General features: G+C 43.2%; 2 protein-coding genes and 2 pseudogenes across 11 annotated transcripts; 3 read left to right on the forward strand and 1 right to left on the reverse strand.

The window, feature by feature from the left end:
• The first annotated feature begins 757 nt into the window (after window positions 1-757).
• LOC136516269 (uncharacterized) lies at window positions 758-2,716 on the forward strand (annotated as a pseudogene).
• A 3,073-nt stretch (window positions 2,717-5,789) lies between these two features.
• Window positions 5,790-11,202, forward strand: LOC136516267 (uncharacterized). Of its 10 annotated transcripts, XR_010773986.1 has the most exons (15): window positions 5,790-6,033; window positions 6,266-6,318; window positions 6,776-6,944; window positions 7,045-7,108; window positions 7,450-7,529; window positions 7,658-7,811; window positions 8,232-8,293; window positions 8,487-8,549; window positions 9,351-9,409; window positions 9,495-9,576; window positions 9,772-10,022; window positions 10,103-10,165; window positions 10,274-10,308; window positions 10,418-10,464; window positions 10,550-10,621. XR_010773986.1 is itself a non-coding variant. In XM_066509626.1 (13 exons), the coding sequence occupies exons 1-13, from the start codon at window positions 5,887-5,889 to the stop codon at window positions 10,911-10,913; spliced, it is 1,218 nt and encodes a 405-aa protein (XP_066365723.1). In that variant the 5' UTR covers window positions 5,791-5,886; the 3' UTR covers window positions 10,914-11,202. The 10 variants fall into 10 exon arrangements, 4 of the variants coding, with proteins under 4 accessions (XP_066365725.1, XP_066365724.1, XP_066365723.1 ...); XR_010773985.1 differs by having other exon boundaries at window positions 9,772-10,165; XR_010773983.1 differs by having other exon boundaries at window positions 9,772-10,165; window positions 10,274-10,464; window positions 10,550-10,651.
• Window positions 11,203-11,445: 243 nt separating this feature from the next.
• Window positions 11,446-12,757, reverse strand: LOC136516270 (small ribosomal subunit protein bS6c-like). The gene is made up of 2 exons (XM_066509629.1): window positions 12,321-12,757; window positions 11,446-11,833 (listed from the first exon to the last, which is right to left on the reverse strand). Exons 1-2 carry the CDS (start codon window positions 12,708-12,710, stop codon window positions 11,588-11,590), a joined length of 636 nt encoding a protein of 211 aa, XP_066365726.1. The 5' UTR covers window positions 12,711-12,757; the 3' UTR covers window positions 11,446-11,587.
• A 1,780-nt stretch (window positions 12,758-14,537) lies between these two features.
• Window positions 14,538-15,736, forward strand: LOC136515134 (uncharacterized; annotated as a pseudogene).
• Window positions 15,737-16,004: the final 268 nt, after the last annotated feature.

The following is a 16,004-nucleotide window of genomic DNA, read 5'->3' on the forward strand; positions in this document are numbered from 1 at the left end:
ATCACATTGTCCAATCATGGACTAATTAGGCTTAAAAATTTTGTCTCGCAAAGTAGTCGCAATCTGTGTAATTAGTTATTTTTTTAGTCTATATTTAATATTCCATGCATATGTCAAACATCCGATGTGATAGAGACTAAACTTTAGAGGGAGAAACTAAGACTGTAACACTTTCGTTTTTATTTGACAATTAGTGTTAAAAAATGAACTAATTAGGCTCAAAACGTTCATCTCGCGATTTCCAACCAAACTGTGCAATTAGTTTTTTTCGTCTACATTTAATGCTCCATGCACGTATCGCAAGATTCGATGTGACGACTACTGTAGCATATTTTGAAAAACTTTTTGGGAACTAAACGCAGCCTAAACAAGACTTAATTTACCTCTATACATAGCCAACTAGAAACGAAAGACGAGACAACAACTACGTACATTGGAACTTGCCTTAAAAACTACATTTTTCTATTGAACTTTTTTTTTAATCACACTCATCACAACATAAAATATTGAAATGTCACCAAGAAATTTAGCATTACCTTTCCATCAATCTGCAAAAGAATATTCGCTTCCATCTCTCACGTCCAAAGACTGACCTCATGGCCCCACAAAACCAGAACATTTCCCGCGCGAAACTCAGCTCAAAACCAAAAGCGCGGCAAAACGAAGCAAGCAACACATTAGGCACCCCACAAGGAAAAGAAAAGAAAAGAAAAGAAAATCCCCAATCCCGAACCCCTCGCCCGCCACGCCCCGATCCATGGATGCGGAGATGGAGGACGCAGGCGCCCAGGCCGAGATCGAGTGGGACGGCGGCGGCGGTGGGGCTGACGCGGTGCTGGGCCTTGCCGGCGGCGGCGCCCCGGTGTCGTTGTGCTACCACCAGGCGTTCGGTCCCCACGACGACCTCGTCCTCCTCGAGGCCGCCGACGACCTGCTCCCTGACCTCCTGCAAGGCCGGTAAGCGCCCTCCGCCCAACCAAGCGAAATACGATGCTTTCCCCCAATTAGACCAAGAACCAGCAGTGCCGTTCTTTCGACTTCGGGGTGTCCGATTTATGTTTTATTAGTGTGCCACTATTATTTATGAGATATATACGACCGATCTCGCATAATCTCATTTTCTATACTTGGTTCGTAGACCATAAATTTACCCGGTTTCACTATTCAGCATGTGTGCTAACTAGTTTGCACGAAATATTCTGAGCCGTTGTCAAATTGGTCCACCATGACTATATTTCTGTTAATAGTTTCTAAAAAACATAGGCTGTTAATCCATAGATATGTGCACCTCTGTTTCTTATTTGCGAGGAAGTCTAAGCTTAAGCATACTTACTCGTGAGTTTATCTTCATGTAGTGTTCAGTTCAGTCCATTTCTATCCGTTCTTCTTCCATTTTGAACTGGAACGTAGTTTAGCTTTGCTGATTTCTCCTACGCAAAGCTGAACCGGATAAACAGCTGGCATCTCTGCCACAAATATCAAGTGAACAAACTAAGGTTGATCCTTGGGTTTGCAACGCTAATTCATGTTGCGTTGAAGAAGTATAATAAACCATTGAAATGTTCCATTATACAGTGCATTGTTTCAATGTTTCCATCTCTAGAATTTTTTACATTTCTCTCAGTCTAGGGTGACTGTACGGGGGCGTCCTGAAGAAGAAGCTGTCCTTTGCACACCTTCTGCAACATACTCCATGAAGTTTGTTGGCACATCCAATTCTATGTTTCTGATACCACCTAGGGAGCCGTCTGCTAAATGCTTAAGACCAGACAACACAAATGGCGATGCTAATGCGGTGGCTGCTACCGTCAAATTAGCACTAGGGAGCATTGAATTGGTCAGAACTGCTCCGCGACTAGATAAATTGAGGAGCCTTCTCCGCGAGAGGCCCTACATACTTGATGAGGATCTTGGCAATGACTTCCAACATATGAAGGGGCTATACACTTTGCAAGACCTCTGCAAACTTATCCAGGCCAGTGATGGAGAGCTGTTAGATGGGTTGAATACCCTCTCGGCTGTTGAGATTGATAGATTCTGGAGGACAGTTGATGCCAATTCTGTGAACACGATTCTTGACATGATCCTGCACAACTCTGTGTTGCACGATTGGCCATTAAATGCAATGCCAGAGAAATGATGTGCTCCCTGTCATGGAATCTGATGGTTTTACCCATAAGATTGTAACCCACTGCCTCAACAGATTTGGCACAAAGGTAGAGCAGGAAGCCAGGAGTTTTTGGAGCCATGATGAGAAGCGTGTATACTTACAGTTTGCTCAGAGAGCGCAGGAAAGATGAAGCTCGCTAACTTTATGGACAAATGGGAGAGAAGCATTCCTCCAGGAATGCGTGTGGATCTTCAGATGCTAGATGGGGAAGTGTTGTGTGAAAAACTTGGAGCTGAGACCTGGGTGCATGCTTTTAGTGTTGCCGATTTGCCACTGACGCCTGCTGACAGGTTTGCAGCACTTTTCCATGAGCGGCCTAAGTGGGAATGGAAAGATCTGCAGCCCTATATCAGGTGTGATTTGCATTAATTTTCTTTGGTTGAGTTCTTTTGTGTGTGTGTGTGTGAATTCGGCATGTGACTATATATCTTTCCTTATGTCTAGGGATTTGGCTTACCAGGTGTCTCATCAGAAGGATTGCTCATAAAGTATACCAGAAGAACCCAACCAAGCGCTGAAGCTGAACCTATTTTTACTGTAAGATAATCGATCTAGCCATCTACAGCCATGCTTTGATTCAAACAAGGCCTTGTTGGTGCTACTTAATTTGAAATATCACACTGGCATGTAGTGCAAGGCATTCTGGCTATTGCCAATGGAACCCAAATTATCGTTGCATACAGATCGGATCATCCTAGTTGTAGACCTTTAGTATGAGTGATTTTCCTCACCTGAACTAGATACTATCGGTGATGGAATATCTGAAGAACCTGTCATCTGCAAAACTTTGCGCCTTTGCTGTAACCTTTGATAAACATAGCTATCCAAAAGCTGAAATGCATACGAGTACAATTGTGGATGCTTGAAATTGAAACGACTTAGATATCTTTTTTCGCCCTCTTAATATGAAACTACAGGAGATTCAGGATGTGTGTTGTATTTTTAGTAAGAGGCAACTAAGGGGGGCCCTATCTGGATAAGCACTAGGGGTGAAAAATTACTTATATGCCATCAAAAACTATACTATCCCTTATATTGCATAAAAATTACATCCTTCCCTTCACTGCTGACTGATGTCGATTTGCCATTACATTGCTGTTAAGTGAAAGTGAAAAAGAAAGTTACATATGGAAGCATTTTTTTTCTAGTCCTTCAATCCTTCCATGTCATTGCCCTTAAGAACAATTATGGATATATTGGTGTTCATCATTTTTATTTGCACAACATTCAATAATAGTAACAATATAAAATTGATAGCAATGGCATTTGAGAGAAGCTATAATTTCTTATGATTATATGAAGAGTGCAAAGGTTCAAGTGAATGGCAATAAAGGGTGTACCCAGTGCAAAAAGCTCCCGCTCTATGCGGGGTCTGGGGAAGGGTGTCAGATGGCAAGCCTTACCCTTACCCTCGCCTGTGTAATGCGAGGAGACCGCGACTCGAACCCGGGACCTTCCGGTTTACAGGCGGTAAGACTCTACCGCTTGCACCAGGCTCGCCCTTCTTAATGGCAATAAAGGGAAGTTGTAATTTCCACATAGCATACAAGGGATGTGTATAGTTTTGAATGGTGTAGGAGATTTATATAACTAGATACCTCGCCCAGCCCACCTAAAACCCACGGCCTATAACACCGACGTCGTCCACCACATGTAGATACCTCACCCACCCCACCTACAACCCAAGGCCTATGGCTATGATGTCGTCCACCACATGGTCCACTCTAACTGGTGCACCGGAATAGAAGGTTTGTCCCATTCTTACTTCTATCATGTTTCTTGGTTCGTTCAAATTTTTGGCTAATCTTATTTCCCTAGAGCCGTCCTTGCAAACATTAGTTCTATCGCGTTAAGCATAAAACAAGAGCCTCTCATTTTTAATTTTCCTGTTTGACATACACGACAATTGAGTGACACAATTTTTTTTATAAAAAATGAAGCAACTTCAAGTGAAATTTTATGTGCCAACCTTAAGTGTCTTTCCACATCCCAATCACAAGCATCTCGATAGAAAAAACAAATGCATACTTTTCTGACTTATTGGTATCACACTTTGCGGCTCTATCTACAAGGGGACAATTGTTATTTAAAACAAATAAGCCAAGTTGACTAGAGATAAAAAGGGGAAAGTTTCAGTCAAGGAAGCAAATAGACCACTCCCATTGACCTTAAAGCGAGACCTGCCTCTATTGTCGTGCCCCGCCCTGCCCCCTTCCTCGAACCCTACCCCCAGTCTCTACCTCGACGATGTCTCCTCCAACGCCGACGAGGGCCACCCTACTCCGGTACTCCCTCCCTCGCCCTTTTTCCCTCCTCTCCTCCTCTCGTGATTGGATCTATGTTTTCATGGCTCCATCGCCGCCCCTCTTGATCTGATGGTGCCATCGCTTCTACATCCGCCGTCACCGCTAACCACTCTGGATCTGACACCCCCGCTACTAACCCTTCCTAATCGTCCTCCACCACCCCCAAATAGGCCTTGTCACCGCCCTTCCACCTACACACTTCTGGCGTTATCAGTACAATGGGCAACCCTGGACATCCCCGTTTAAATCTTGCAACCATGGATTCTCCTCTAACCATATAGCTCAAAACCCTAACCCTAGCACGGATCGATGGTTAGTGGAGTCAAAGGAGGTTGCTAGAGGTGGTACTCCGTGGAGAAGGATGCATGATATCATCGGAGACGAGGTGCTCGCTGGTCCGAGTTCTATTTCCTCGCCCCCTTTGTTTTGGTTGTTTTTGCTCCAACATAGACTCTCCATCTAAATCAAGAGGGCTCTCGATATAGGCTAAATCGAGAGCCTTTTATGCATTTTTTGTGGTTGTTTGGATCACACGAATTGCAAAATATATTTCCTAGACCAAGTTTTGTGAGGATTTTTAGGGAAGTGGGTTTTAGATTGTTAGTTTGTTAGATATGTGGTTATAGGTCATGTTGGCATGTTGGCAACAATGAGTCTTTGTGAGTCAAAAGTGAATCTAATGAATCGAGTTATCATTAGAACAGACTAGCAGATAATCTTACTAGTAGTCAATCCTCTAATTACGGGACAAAAAAAGGGAGAGGCATAAGCAAAGCAAATATGAAAAATATAGGTCGTAGTTGTTTTCTGGTATTTCTTATAGTTTTAAAGAAAAATCAACTTATGGTATTCCATTTTTTATCATCATCTAATCAACACAAGAATTTAGACACTAAATTTTTGTTTAACTCATCTTTTTGACATAGCTCCATACTTCAAAATATAAAGAAAAAAACCATCTAAATGAAACTTACTGTATCTCTATCTTTAGATTCAATATTTATTTGAATACCAAATTTAAGAAATCCATAAATTTCTAAGTGCAGCCAAAATATATATGATTGTGGTAATACCCATCAATCAAAGATATATGTTCACTCAAAACAAGGCCCATTCATCACAATTTGGTTTGCGGCCCAAAGAACTAGCCCGCGGGCTGCGTGTTGCGAGTTCCCACTCCCCACGAGATCGGCCGTCGGCCGTCCATCTTCTCCAGACAAATCCCCCGACCGCATTCCTTCTTCTTCCCCTCCCCGCCCCCCCGTCCCCGGAGAGCAAAGCGTCTCTCGCTAGCGCGTTCAGTAGAAACCCTAACCCCCCCCCCCCCCCCCCCCCCCCCCCCCCCTCGCCTCGCCCGCGGAGCCGCACTCCCCTCGCCGGGGGTAGGGGCTACGGGGCTCGCCGCACGCCATGGACGCGTTCCGGAAGCAGCTGGACGTGCTCATGGGCGCCAACCGCAACGGCGACGTCGAGGAGGTGAACCGCAACTACTACGACCGCGACGTCTGCCGCCTCTTCCTCGCGGGCCTTTGCCCCCATGACCTCTTCCAGCTCACGGTATCCTCGTTTTCCCCTTTGATGTTTGGTTTGGGAATTTTAGTTAGGTTTTCCGTTTTGGGAATAGGATATTATCTCCTTAGTTTTTTAAAAACTCATGGATGGATGAATGGAATGTTGGGTTGGTAATGTTCCCATGTGGTAGTACGTGGAGCTAGTTCAGTTTTCAGGGTAAAAACTAGATGTAGTTCTCTTTGTGCTGCTGTCTGACCTAATTATCTGGTGATTGCAGAAAATGGATCTCGGTCCTTGTTCTAAGATTCACTCCCTTCAACTGCGGAAAGAGTATCCTTCATTTTACATCATTACCTTTGTTTTTTCTTCTCTTAGATGCTGTTTGGTTCGGTGTTTTTGCCCCCGCAACGCTTCACACTGTTATCAGATCACGTAACTTATGTTTGGTTAGACTGAGCCAGAATGGATAACGGAGGGATCAGATACGGGCAAGTGCAATGCGGTTACCGCTCAACTCTCGGCGTTATCCGATTACGCGTGCGCAGGAGCGAGCGACTCCCGCGAGTTATCCCGCATGCCGGCATGCGTTCGCTGCTTAGGCAAATAGAAACCGTTACACATGCCAACCAACCAAATGGCGGTTTCAGTTGCATGGTAACGGATAGCACTGGTTTCCAATTACATTGCCGTTGACGGTCCCAGAGCTGAACCAAACAGCACCTTAATTGTTTTTTGGGATTTGTTGTGCAAAGTACTGTATAGACATGTTTTCCTCAGCTGTTGGTAGTTATGAAGAAGCGAAAGCAAAGGGAACACAGAATTTTGATAGAGAACTTGAGGATATGATAGAAAGGCTCATTGTGGAGTGCGACCGGAAAATTCAGAGGGCCCTGAAACGGCTTGCGGATGATGATGCCAATGCTGCTATTGCAATATCCGTCTCTGAGGTTACTCTGGTATCTGCCAGTACTCACTTGTATATCAATTGCAAAAGTTTATTTGTAACGGCAACTCTTGATTTGAGCTGTATATTGATTATATTGTTAATGTTCACAGACGGATGACATACTGCAGCTGTCAAAACAGATCAAGGAAAAAATGATAGAAGTCGATGCCTTTGGTAATTCATCTATATTTTTATTTTGCATTTTTTTGCCCACTCTTCTGTTTGCTACATTTTCAAAATAATAGATCGAGGCAGATTCAATAATAAGTTCAATTATTTTGGGAGGACTCAGCTTCTAGGAATTAGGTGCAATTGTGTTGTTACACAATAGGGAGTTAGCCCATGGGGGTAGCACTACTAACACCATGATTGTTACACAATAGGAAGTTAGCCCATGGGGGTAACACCAATTTATGTTTGATTAGTGAAACATAGATATTGTAGTTTGGCCTCAAGTTTAAGCTGCAAATAGCTGAACTAAATATCGTCAAATTCTCATTCAAATGTACTGACAGATTTTGAAGGGAGAACTGATGACAAAATAAAGGCCCAGGAAGTAGTGGAAGAACTCAGAGCTAAAAGAGCTGATATGCAGGTATTAATTTGATTCTTTGAAAAGTAATTTTTTTAATTCTTATATTGATCTTATTGTTCCAGTACAATTTTTTTAAATAGTAGTACTTTAGTTTTAATGTGGTAATTGTTTTTCCTATTTTGCTGCAGGCTACCCTCTTGCTTGATGCTTTTAACAAGGACAGAGCTTCATTAACTCAGCCTGTTCCACCTCCTCCTCTGGCAGCAGTGCCACCACCGCCTCCACCCGATGCTCGTACTCAAGAAATGATCAATGAAAAGCTTAAGAAAGCTGAAGAGCTTGGTATGGAAAGCAATGTGTTGAATTGCTTTACTTTGCAAAGTAGCATGGATTAGTGGTTTGTTTCTTATAGGTGTATCTGTATTTTTTAACTGGGGCTAAGTTTGGCCGACCTTTTCTCCTAGTATATCTGTATCATGAAGTCAACCACTCAGTTAGGTAATATAAAATCAAATAGACTAACGATATGCACTAGTGAGGTTTTTGGCAAAAATGAGAAGCTGAGGAGATAACTTTCATGAGAATTTTTAAATGACATGACATAAGGCTATAGTTGGTATATGTGGCACATTTTGATTTCTACTAGACCTTTTCCAGAACATAGGCAAGTTTTCTGTAACTAGCTCTTTTGAAAATTGGCCACCTAGTCAGACTTATTATAAATATAATGTTATTATATTTTAATGGTTGTCGTTTTGGTAGGTGAACAAGGCATGGTTGATGAAGCTCAGAAAGCTTTGGAAGAGGCAGAAGCTCTGAAAAAGGTAGCCAAATAGCCATTACTATGTGCACCTTTAGTTAGTATTTTTAATGTTCCTTTTACCAGCCAGTTTAAGTAGTTTGTTTACCTTGCTGTGAGCTGTCTCAGACAAGGGTTTATGACACTGGCATTATTATGTTTATCTTGTTTAATGATCCTTGACTGATGGATAACTTATTTTTGACTCTTATTATTAGCTGGCGCCACGTCCGGAGCCACCTTCAGACCCTTCTAAATATACCGCCGCTGATGTTCGGATTGTGAGTTTCCACACAACCAATAATTATTTTGAATTAAGTTGTCATTGTTTGATAGCATTAGTTTGCATAGTATCGTCATCTATTTTTTCTGTTAGCATCATTGGATGATAGCTTTTGTGGCTTATGAGGTAACCCTGGTACAAAGGCCTGTTCAAATCGGTGGCTTGAGTGATGCTGACATAATTCTTGTATTGTTTTGTTTAACGCAGATTCAATGTATATTTGTGTTTCTGTAGCCTAATCATCTAATGGGAAGACTGATTTTAAACATAAGTGCAATTGTGTGTTGAAAGTAAATTAACTTGCATAGTTCACATTTCCTGAATGTTTTGATCAGATATTGTTCTAGAATCCTCTGTCAGTTTATTAAGCTCTTAAGTGCACAGTTGAATCTTTGCGCACTGGAAATTTATTCCTGTCATGCATGTACCTTGTACCAGCACATTTCCTCCACAAAACAATTCTTTCTACAACATGTGCATTACGTACCTAGGGTTTCAATGTCTGTAAGGCACTTATTCAGCATCAACTCTTTGTGGCTCATGTTTTTAAATGACCTTGTTGTTATGTGCCTCATGTTTAGATCATACATTGCTATGGATTTCGTGGTAGGAATGGCTTGCACATGTAATTGAATTTACCGTTAGAGGTGCTTGTGGTCTGCACTGCCTTTTTAGGGTTTAACTGTTTAAGGGTCGATGCTATTTTGTTACATAATTTTTGTCTTATTATCTGTATCTATTTACATCATGATGCAATGCTAGATACATAATTGCTAATGGTGCTTTGTTTATTTTATAGACTGATCAAAAGTTACGCCTCTGTGACATATGTGGAGCATTTCTGAGTGTATATGACAAGTAATGCTTCTAGCTCTTTGTACTCCCAAAAATATCTGAAGATGTCAAATTGAATATTTATCCTAAGCTGAAAATATCTCAACAGTGATCGACGTCTTGCTGACCATTTTGGAGGGAAACTACACCTAGGCTACATGCTGATTCGTGAGAAACAGAAAGAACTTCAGGTAAATTCCTGCACACCCATGCCCAAAGTACAAGGTACTGGAGATTTATGAAACAGATAAATAGTTCCAGGGTTTCCAAACCTTAAAGACATAAATAGAACAAAATTCACATTCAGTTTGCCCATCATCAGAATATGATAATCTTGATTTATCCCCTTATCCTCAATCTAAATCTATCAAGGTGCAATTTATCAGGTGCTGAGTGTAATGTACCATTTTCTGCTTTAAAGAGTTACTCTGTTTTGGGCCTTTTGGCATCTGTGAGTTTTCTTATCTCAAGAGCCTCAAGGTTCTCACCTTCCCTATATATTATTTGATTTCTCACATTGCCGGGCACTATGGTTGTTACGATAGTCATTACAGGAATTAGTCCATGTTGCGTGATTGGAATCTCATGCGATCATCTTCATACCCATGGCTACAACAGTCACTGTCTGTTGACAAATGTAAGCATAGGAGCGTGCAGGCCATGGTATGAAAAATCATGTTTACTTAATTGTGACAAACTGCTCATGTGTCTGCTTAGTATTATGTTGGGCAGAAACTGGAGGTTGCTTTTCTACTGCCTGAGCCATATTATGTAGACCAGGTGATAAATAGTACTGATTAAGTTATCCTGAAAGCACATTCCTTTTGCCAACATTTGCTGTAAGTGACAACTTGTTCTTTTTTTTTAATCTGCTACCTCCTTCATAAGTTTGCAAGATATATTTTCCTGAAGCAGCCTTGCCTGTAAAGTATCACTCGCCCTTTCTTTTGGAACGTTGTCTCTGATTTTAAGTTTGCCAAAATATCACCATTTCTACTGTCAATAAATAAAGTATACTATGCCATCTTGCAGGAGCAGAGAAATAAAAGGAGGACGGGCAAAACTGAAGATGATAGACGGTATGGTATTCCATATTCCTAATCCTTATTATTTTATAGTCAGCATCATGGTGGTTATCTGAAAGCATGTATTTGGCTTTTTTAGATCAAGAGAGCACAGCAAGGATCGCAACGGTCGGTCATCCAGGGATAGAGATTCAGAAAGGAGAGACAGAGTTGAGTCTCGAGATGGTAGAAGAGATTATGATAGGGATCGTGATAGACGTCACGATAGGGACCGTCGCCATGACCGTGATCGGGATAGGGATTATGAGAGCTCCCGCGGACATGATTCAAGGAGAAGAGAGCGTTCACGCTCCAGGGAGCGCAGCAGGTATTGCTGAATAATAGGCGACTTGCATGTTAGAGCTACTTAAGTTCTGTGCCTTTTGATTTGAAACCATTTTACCTCACCTCGTTGACTAACCCAGGTATTTGTTCCTAATTTCAGGCGCCATGAGAGATACTAAATGTTGCTCCATGGCTGACAGATTTTGGAGTGCTGGCGTCTGTTCAAGATATGGTTTGAGTTGTGGTTTGTATCTTCTGAAGGTTCCTGCTCGAGAAATCGGGAAGTTAATCTTGGTGCATTATGCATCATGTCGTATCGTCGTACTGTTTAGTATACCAATTTTATATGCCGAGAACAATCGCATCAAAGGAAGCTTTGGAAACCGACCTACTTGACGCTAAATGCGCTTGGAGTGTTAAGTATTTAAACGTGTCTGAAATCAAATGAAGTTGTACTTGCGGACGAAATGGCTTTACTCTAATTCGTGCAATTTCTTTCTTTATTATTATATGCTGGGCTTAACCTTAGCCGTCTCTGTGCACTCGTCGAGTCGTCGTATCGCTCATTCCCACAAATTACACTGTACATTGTTGCACTGTTGTAAATTTACGCTGGATTTGTTCAACAGAGGGTGAAACATGATGGTTTTAGCAGGCAAGTGATCCTTTGGTGAACGACGACAAGGCGTCCATTTTCAAGAACCACCAAGAAACAGACCAAAACATTTTCCCTCATCAATCATGGCAAAGGCCAAAGGAGGCATACATCTACTCGCAGTACAGCAGAATTCTTGTATGGTATGAACAAAATATTCAAGGCCTGATGAAGCTTTCCATCCCACCGCCATTGCGTCTAGACGGCCTTCCGCTGGCGGACCTTGAAGCTGGTGGAGCGGATGACGTCGTCGTCGGCGTTGAGCCTCAGCTGCAGGGCGTCCATGGACTCCGGCTTGGTGAAGTAGGTGATGAGGAGGTAGATGCCGTCGTAGTAGGTGGACGGCAGCCCGGTCCGGCTGTTCCTCTTCCTGATGCTGTATGCCAGCGGGATGACGCCCCGGTTGAAGACCTCCACGTACATGGCGCCGCCGGCGACGAGCAGCTGCAGGCACAGGGAGGGAAGCACCAAGCTGAGCAGGAATGGAATGGTACGCAAATGGCAGGGGTAAGGGTGCTGTGAACATATTATGACCAGACAGGCTAGTGACTAGAGTACTTACAGTCACAAAATTCAGGATAGAATAGCGATTAACATACATGGTGAATTCAGGATAGAATGGCAATTAACTTACATGGTGATTGATGGCTAACCATTACTACACTACACTAATGGGTGCAGCAGAAGTTTATTGGGAAGGAGGAACACAATTGATCCGACGGATGAAAGATTCAAGATCATCTCGATTGAGCTATATATAGTTTACTAACTAATGTCATAATCTGCTACCGTGTGCCTAATCTTGTACTGCAAAATGTTATTGTGAATACTTCCACACAACTATGACTTCGAATCTCTCTGCATTTGCCATTTTCTATACCCATTTTGTGTGCTTAGAAATCCTAATATGGAGTGGAGGCAATGCGATTACCTCCTCGTAGCGCTGGATGAAGGCGAGGCGCTCCTCCTCGGACATGTCGGGGCGGAGCACGACCATGGTCTCGTACTGGCGCAGGCCGGGCGGGCAGGGCGGCATCTCGCGCTCCTCCAGCGCCAGCGCGGCCTCCGCGGCCGACATCCCGAGGCCGCCGCCGCCGAGACCCAGCCCCGGGCCGAACCCCGACTCGTCGCCGACCTCCTCCTCGTCGGCGCCGCCGGCCGCGGACATCGCCGAGCCGCCGTAGAAGGACGCCGCGTAGCCGGTGGAGACCGCGCGGGTGCGGGCGCGGGCGGAGGGGAGGCGCAGCAGAAGCGCGGCGGATGGGCAGGGGCGGAAGTGCGGGAGCGCGGCGGAGGTGGAGGAGAGCGGCAGCAACGCCATGGGTGGCGGTGGAGGGGCCAAGGGGAGCCGAGCAGCAGTTGGGTGGGGGGGGGGGGCGAGAGCGCGGAGGAGGCGCTGACGCTGTTGGTGTCGCGTCCACTCGATAGATAAGGATAGGACGCCACGCCCTGTTTGGAGTTTGGACGGGCTTTCATTTTGGTGAAAAACGGCCGCGTTTCAAACAGTTTTCGGCTGTGGGTTAAACCAAAATTGTTTGCTACAGTTCAAAAAAAAGTTTGCTACTTTAACTTTGTGTACAATAAGTTGAACTAGTGGTAGAGGTTATTTGAACTGCGTATATTTAGAGCAACTCCAGGAGACTCTCTATATTATTCTTAATTATTAGAAATAGAGATTTTAAGTAAAAAAAAACAAGCTCCTAAGTGATTATATCTAAATATAGCCATATTCTATGCTAGATTTCGCTATACAAAGATAAAAAAAAACGAGAATGACACTCTAGAGTGTACATAAGATAGAGAAGAATTGTCGGTGAGTGAAAAAAATATAGAAAATGATTTTTATGCAAATATCTCTCTAAATAATGATTTAGATAGTGAGTTGTACAGAATCTCTTAGAAATGCTCTTATGCATTTCTTCTATGTTTCATGTTTTCGTTTTTTTTGTTGTAGTGCAACTTTGGTTATTGATGTGTGTTTATCTTCTTTTGTGAATTGTCAATTGTTCTTTTAATTGTACTAATTGGTAATCTAAGGTTGTCGTAGGAAAATTTAGACACATACTCCCTCCGTCTGTGAATACAGGGCGCCATTCCATTTTCACCAAGACCAATAAACGAGTTTAATGCTGTGGCTTCCAAGGAGAATGCTTCGGCTCCGCGTCTAATTAATTAGCTATCACGCATGCGTGCATGCATCAACGGCAAGCCCATTCACTCTTCCGCGCGTCAAAGCAACGGCTCGGACTATTCCCTTGCCCTGCGCTGCATGGATGCAGATGGATTTTCTTTCCCGTTGGCGTGGCAATGAAACTGCAGCACGGCGCGCGCTAATTTCTCTCGCATGTAACGGAAATTTCCTTCCTTGGCGCGTGCATGTTTAGTCCCTTGGCGCATACCAAATTTTCATTGGCGCTAATGGAAATTGATTTGCATGTGGCGCCATGGCCTGTGCCTCCGGTATGTTTCTAATCTTCCCTCTACTCATAATGCCCGGTCTAGATTTGAATCAGCCTATTGATTGGGATGAAATTGAGGAATTTGAAGGAGGCGTACTAGATTTGGACTATGATTTCCTTTGGGACCCCGGCAACGAAGGTACTCATGGTTTCCATTTCTATGTTTCGATTATGTTTTCATGTGCGTCTTTCCAAGTGTAATATTTCGGTGGCATCGTAGGTGATGGCGATGACGACGAGATTTACAACGATGCAGCTGATGGCACGGATGAAGCTAGAGCTGAAGGAGAGGCCGTGGCTCAACCTGAAGCTGGAGAAGCGGACAATGGTGTACACGCCATGGACCAAACAGAAGAAACGGACAACGGTGCACATGCCATGGACCAAAATGACGCCGCTGCCGATGAAGCATTTGATTCAGGTTAGTACCCGATGGACGTTCTGATGCCGGCGTCAATGTTTTTTCCATTTATTTTTGTTGCTGCGTGCATGTCCCATGCACGTACGGCTGTTTGAACACGAGCATGTTTTTTGTGTGTGTAGGCACTCCTGACATAAAAAGGGTCATCTATGCCATGTGCTTAGAAAGATCAGCTCCAGGCATGATGAAGGAAGGAGTAACGAAGTCCGTTGCTGCTAATATGGGTGTTCTGTGGAGAGTTGTCCAGCGCGTATGGCGAGATGGACAAACTGATGGTGGAATTTTAGCTTTTGAAAACAAAAAGAAAAAATTTTGTGGTCGAAAAAAAATTCCATTTAACCCAGAAGCCATAAAAGATGTGCCGCTTAGACAGCGTCATACCATTCGTGACCTAGCCAATGCCTTGCATATGCCAAAGAGCACTTTGCATGACCGGCTCAAAGAAGGAAAGTTTAGGCGTCATACAAATGCCATAAAGTTCACCTTAACAGAACAAAACATGAAGGAACATGTGCGATTTTGCGTAAATATGCTTGATAGTCAAAGCATACCAGATGATCCAACCTTCAAATCCTTATATAATGTCATTTACATAGATGAGAAATGGTTCTATCGGACAAAGAAAAACCAAATTTATTACTTGGCGCCTGGCAAACAGATCCCTCGAAGAACTGTGAAGACCAAAAATTTCATTAAAAATATGATGTTTTTAGGCGTGAAAGCCCGCCTAAGATTTGAGAACGGCGTATGCACATTTGATGGCAAAATAGGGATTTTTCCCTTCACTTACTTGGAGCTAGCCAAGAGGAAAAGTCCCAACAGGCCTAGGGGTAAGATGTTTAATTTTAGGTTCCAGATTTAAATTAGGATTACTCTGCTAATCTTGGTTACTCTACTAACGTGGTTGTATGTACAGGAACCATGCAGCTGAAGGCCATGACATCGGTCACGAGAGATACTATCCAAAAGTTTCTCATTGAAAAGGTCTTGCCAGCCATCAAAGAAAAATGGCCTGCTGAAGAAAGAGGACGTCCTATATTCATCCAACAAGATAACGCGAAGACGCATATTACAGTTGACGATCCCGATTTTTGTCGTGATGCACAAGCAGATGGGTGGGATATACGGCTAATGTGTCAGCCACCCAACTCTCTGGATCTTAATGTTTTAGATCTAGGATTTTTTGCAGCTCTGCAGGCATTGTTTGAGAAGTCATCTCCATCAAACATCCAAGAGATTTAGTCGAATGTGATAAAAGCGTATTTAGAATATCTGGTGGACAGGTCAAACCGTGTGTTCCTAACACTACAAGGGTGCATGATAGAGATTATGCATGCAAAAGGAGGGCAACATTATGCTATCCCTCATATGAAGAAGGGAACATTAGAGAGAATTCAACAACTTCCAATAAGGCTTCGAGTAGATAAGGAAATTTATCAAGATGCAGTGAATTTCATCGTTGTATAGCTTAGTGTTTCACAAAAATGTACTCCTACTGCATGTAACCGATTAGATTAAAAAAACAAGAGTACACCATCACTCGTTTCGCATCACTTGTGTAGTTCAGGAAAATTAGGGAAGATGATTTTAAACATCATTGGACGGACAATCGCAAGGGCTTTCTCATCCTTTTCTGCTTCAGCAGCAACGTGTGCAGCAATACTAGCTTCTTCTTCGGTGTCCTTGAATGAATCTGGAACACAGGTGTCCCCGAGCAGCGAGTCTGGAACGTACC

The sequence above is a fragment of the Miscanthus floridulus genome, chromosome 17 (genome assembly GCF_019320115.1).
Source record: "Miscanthus floridulus cultivar M001 chromosome 17, ASM1932011v1, whole genome shotgun sequence".
In the NCBI taxonomy this organism is placed as follows: Eukaryota; Viridiplantae; Streptophyta; class Magnoliopsida; order Poales; family Poaceae; genus Miscanthus; species Miscanthus floridulus.

Coding starts and splice junctions, on each gene's coding strand:
- LOC136516267 (XM_066509625.1), top strand. CDS start 5,887: ATGGACGCGTTCCGGAAGCAGCTGGACGTGCTCATGGGCGCCAACCGC. Junction 7,109..7,449: donor GATAGAAGTCGATGCCTTTG/GTAATTCATCTA, acceptor ATGTACTGACAG/ATTTTGAAGGGAGAACTGAT. Junction 10,465..10,549: donor AAAACTGAAGATGATAGACG/GTATGGTATTCC, acceptor TGGCTTTTTTAG/ATCAAGAGAGCACAGCAAGG.
- LOC136516270 (XM_066509629.1), bottom strand. CDS start 12,710: ATGGCGTTGCTGCCGCTCTCCTCCACCTCCGCCGCGCTCCCGCACTTC. Junction 11,834..12,320: donor TCATCCAGCGCTACGAGGAG/GTAATCGCATTG, acceptor CTGTGCCTGCAG/CTGCTCGTCGCCGGCGGCGC.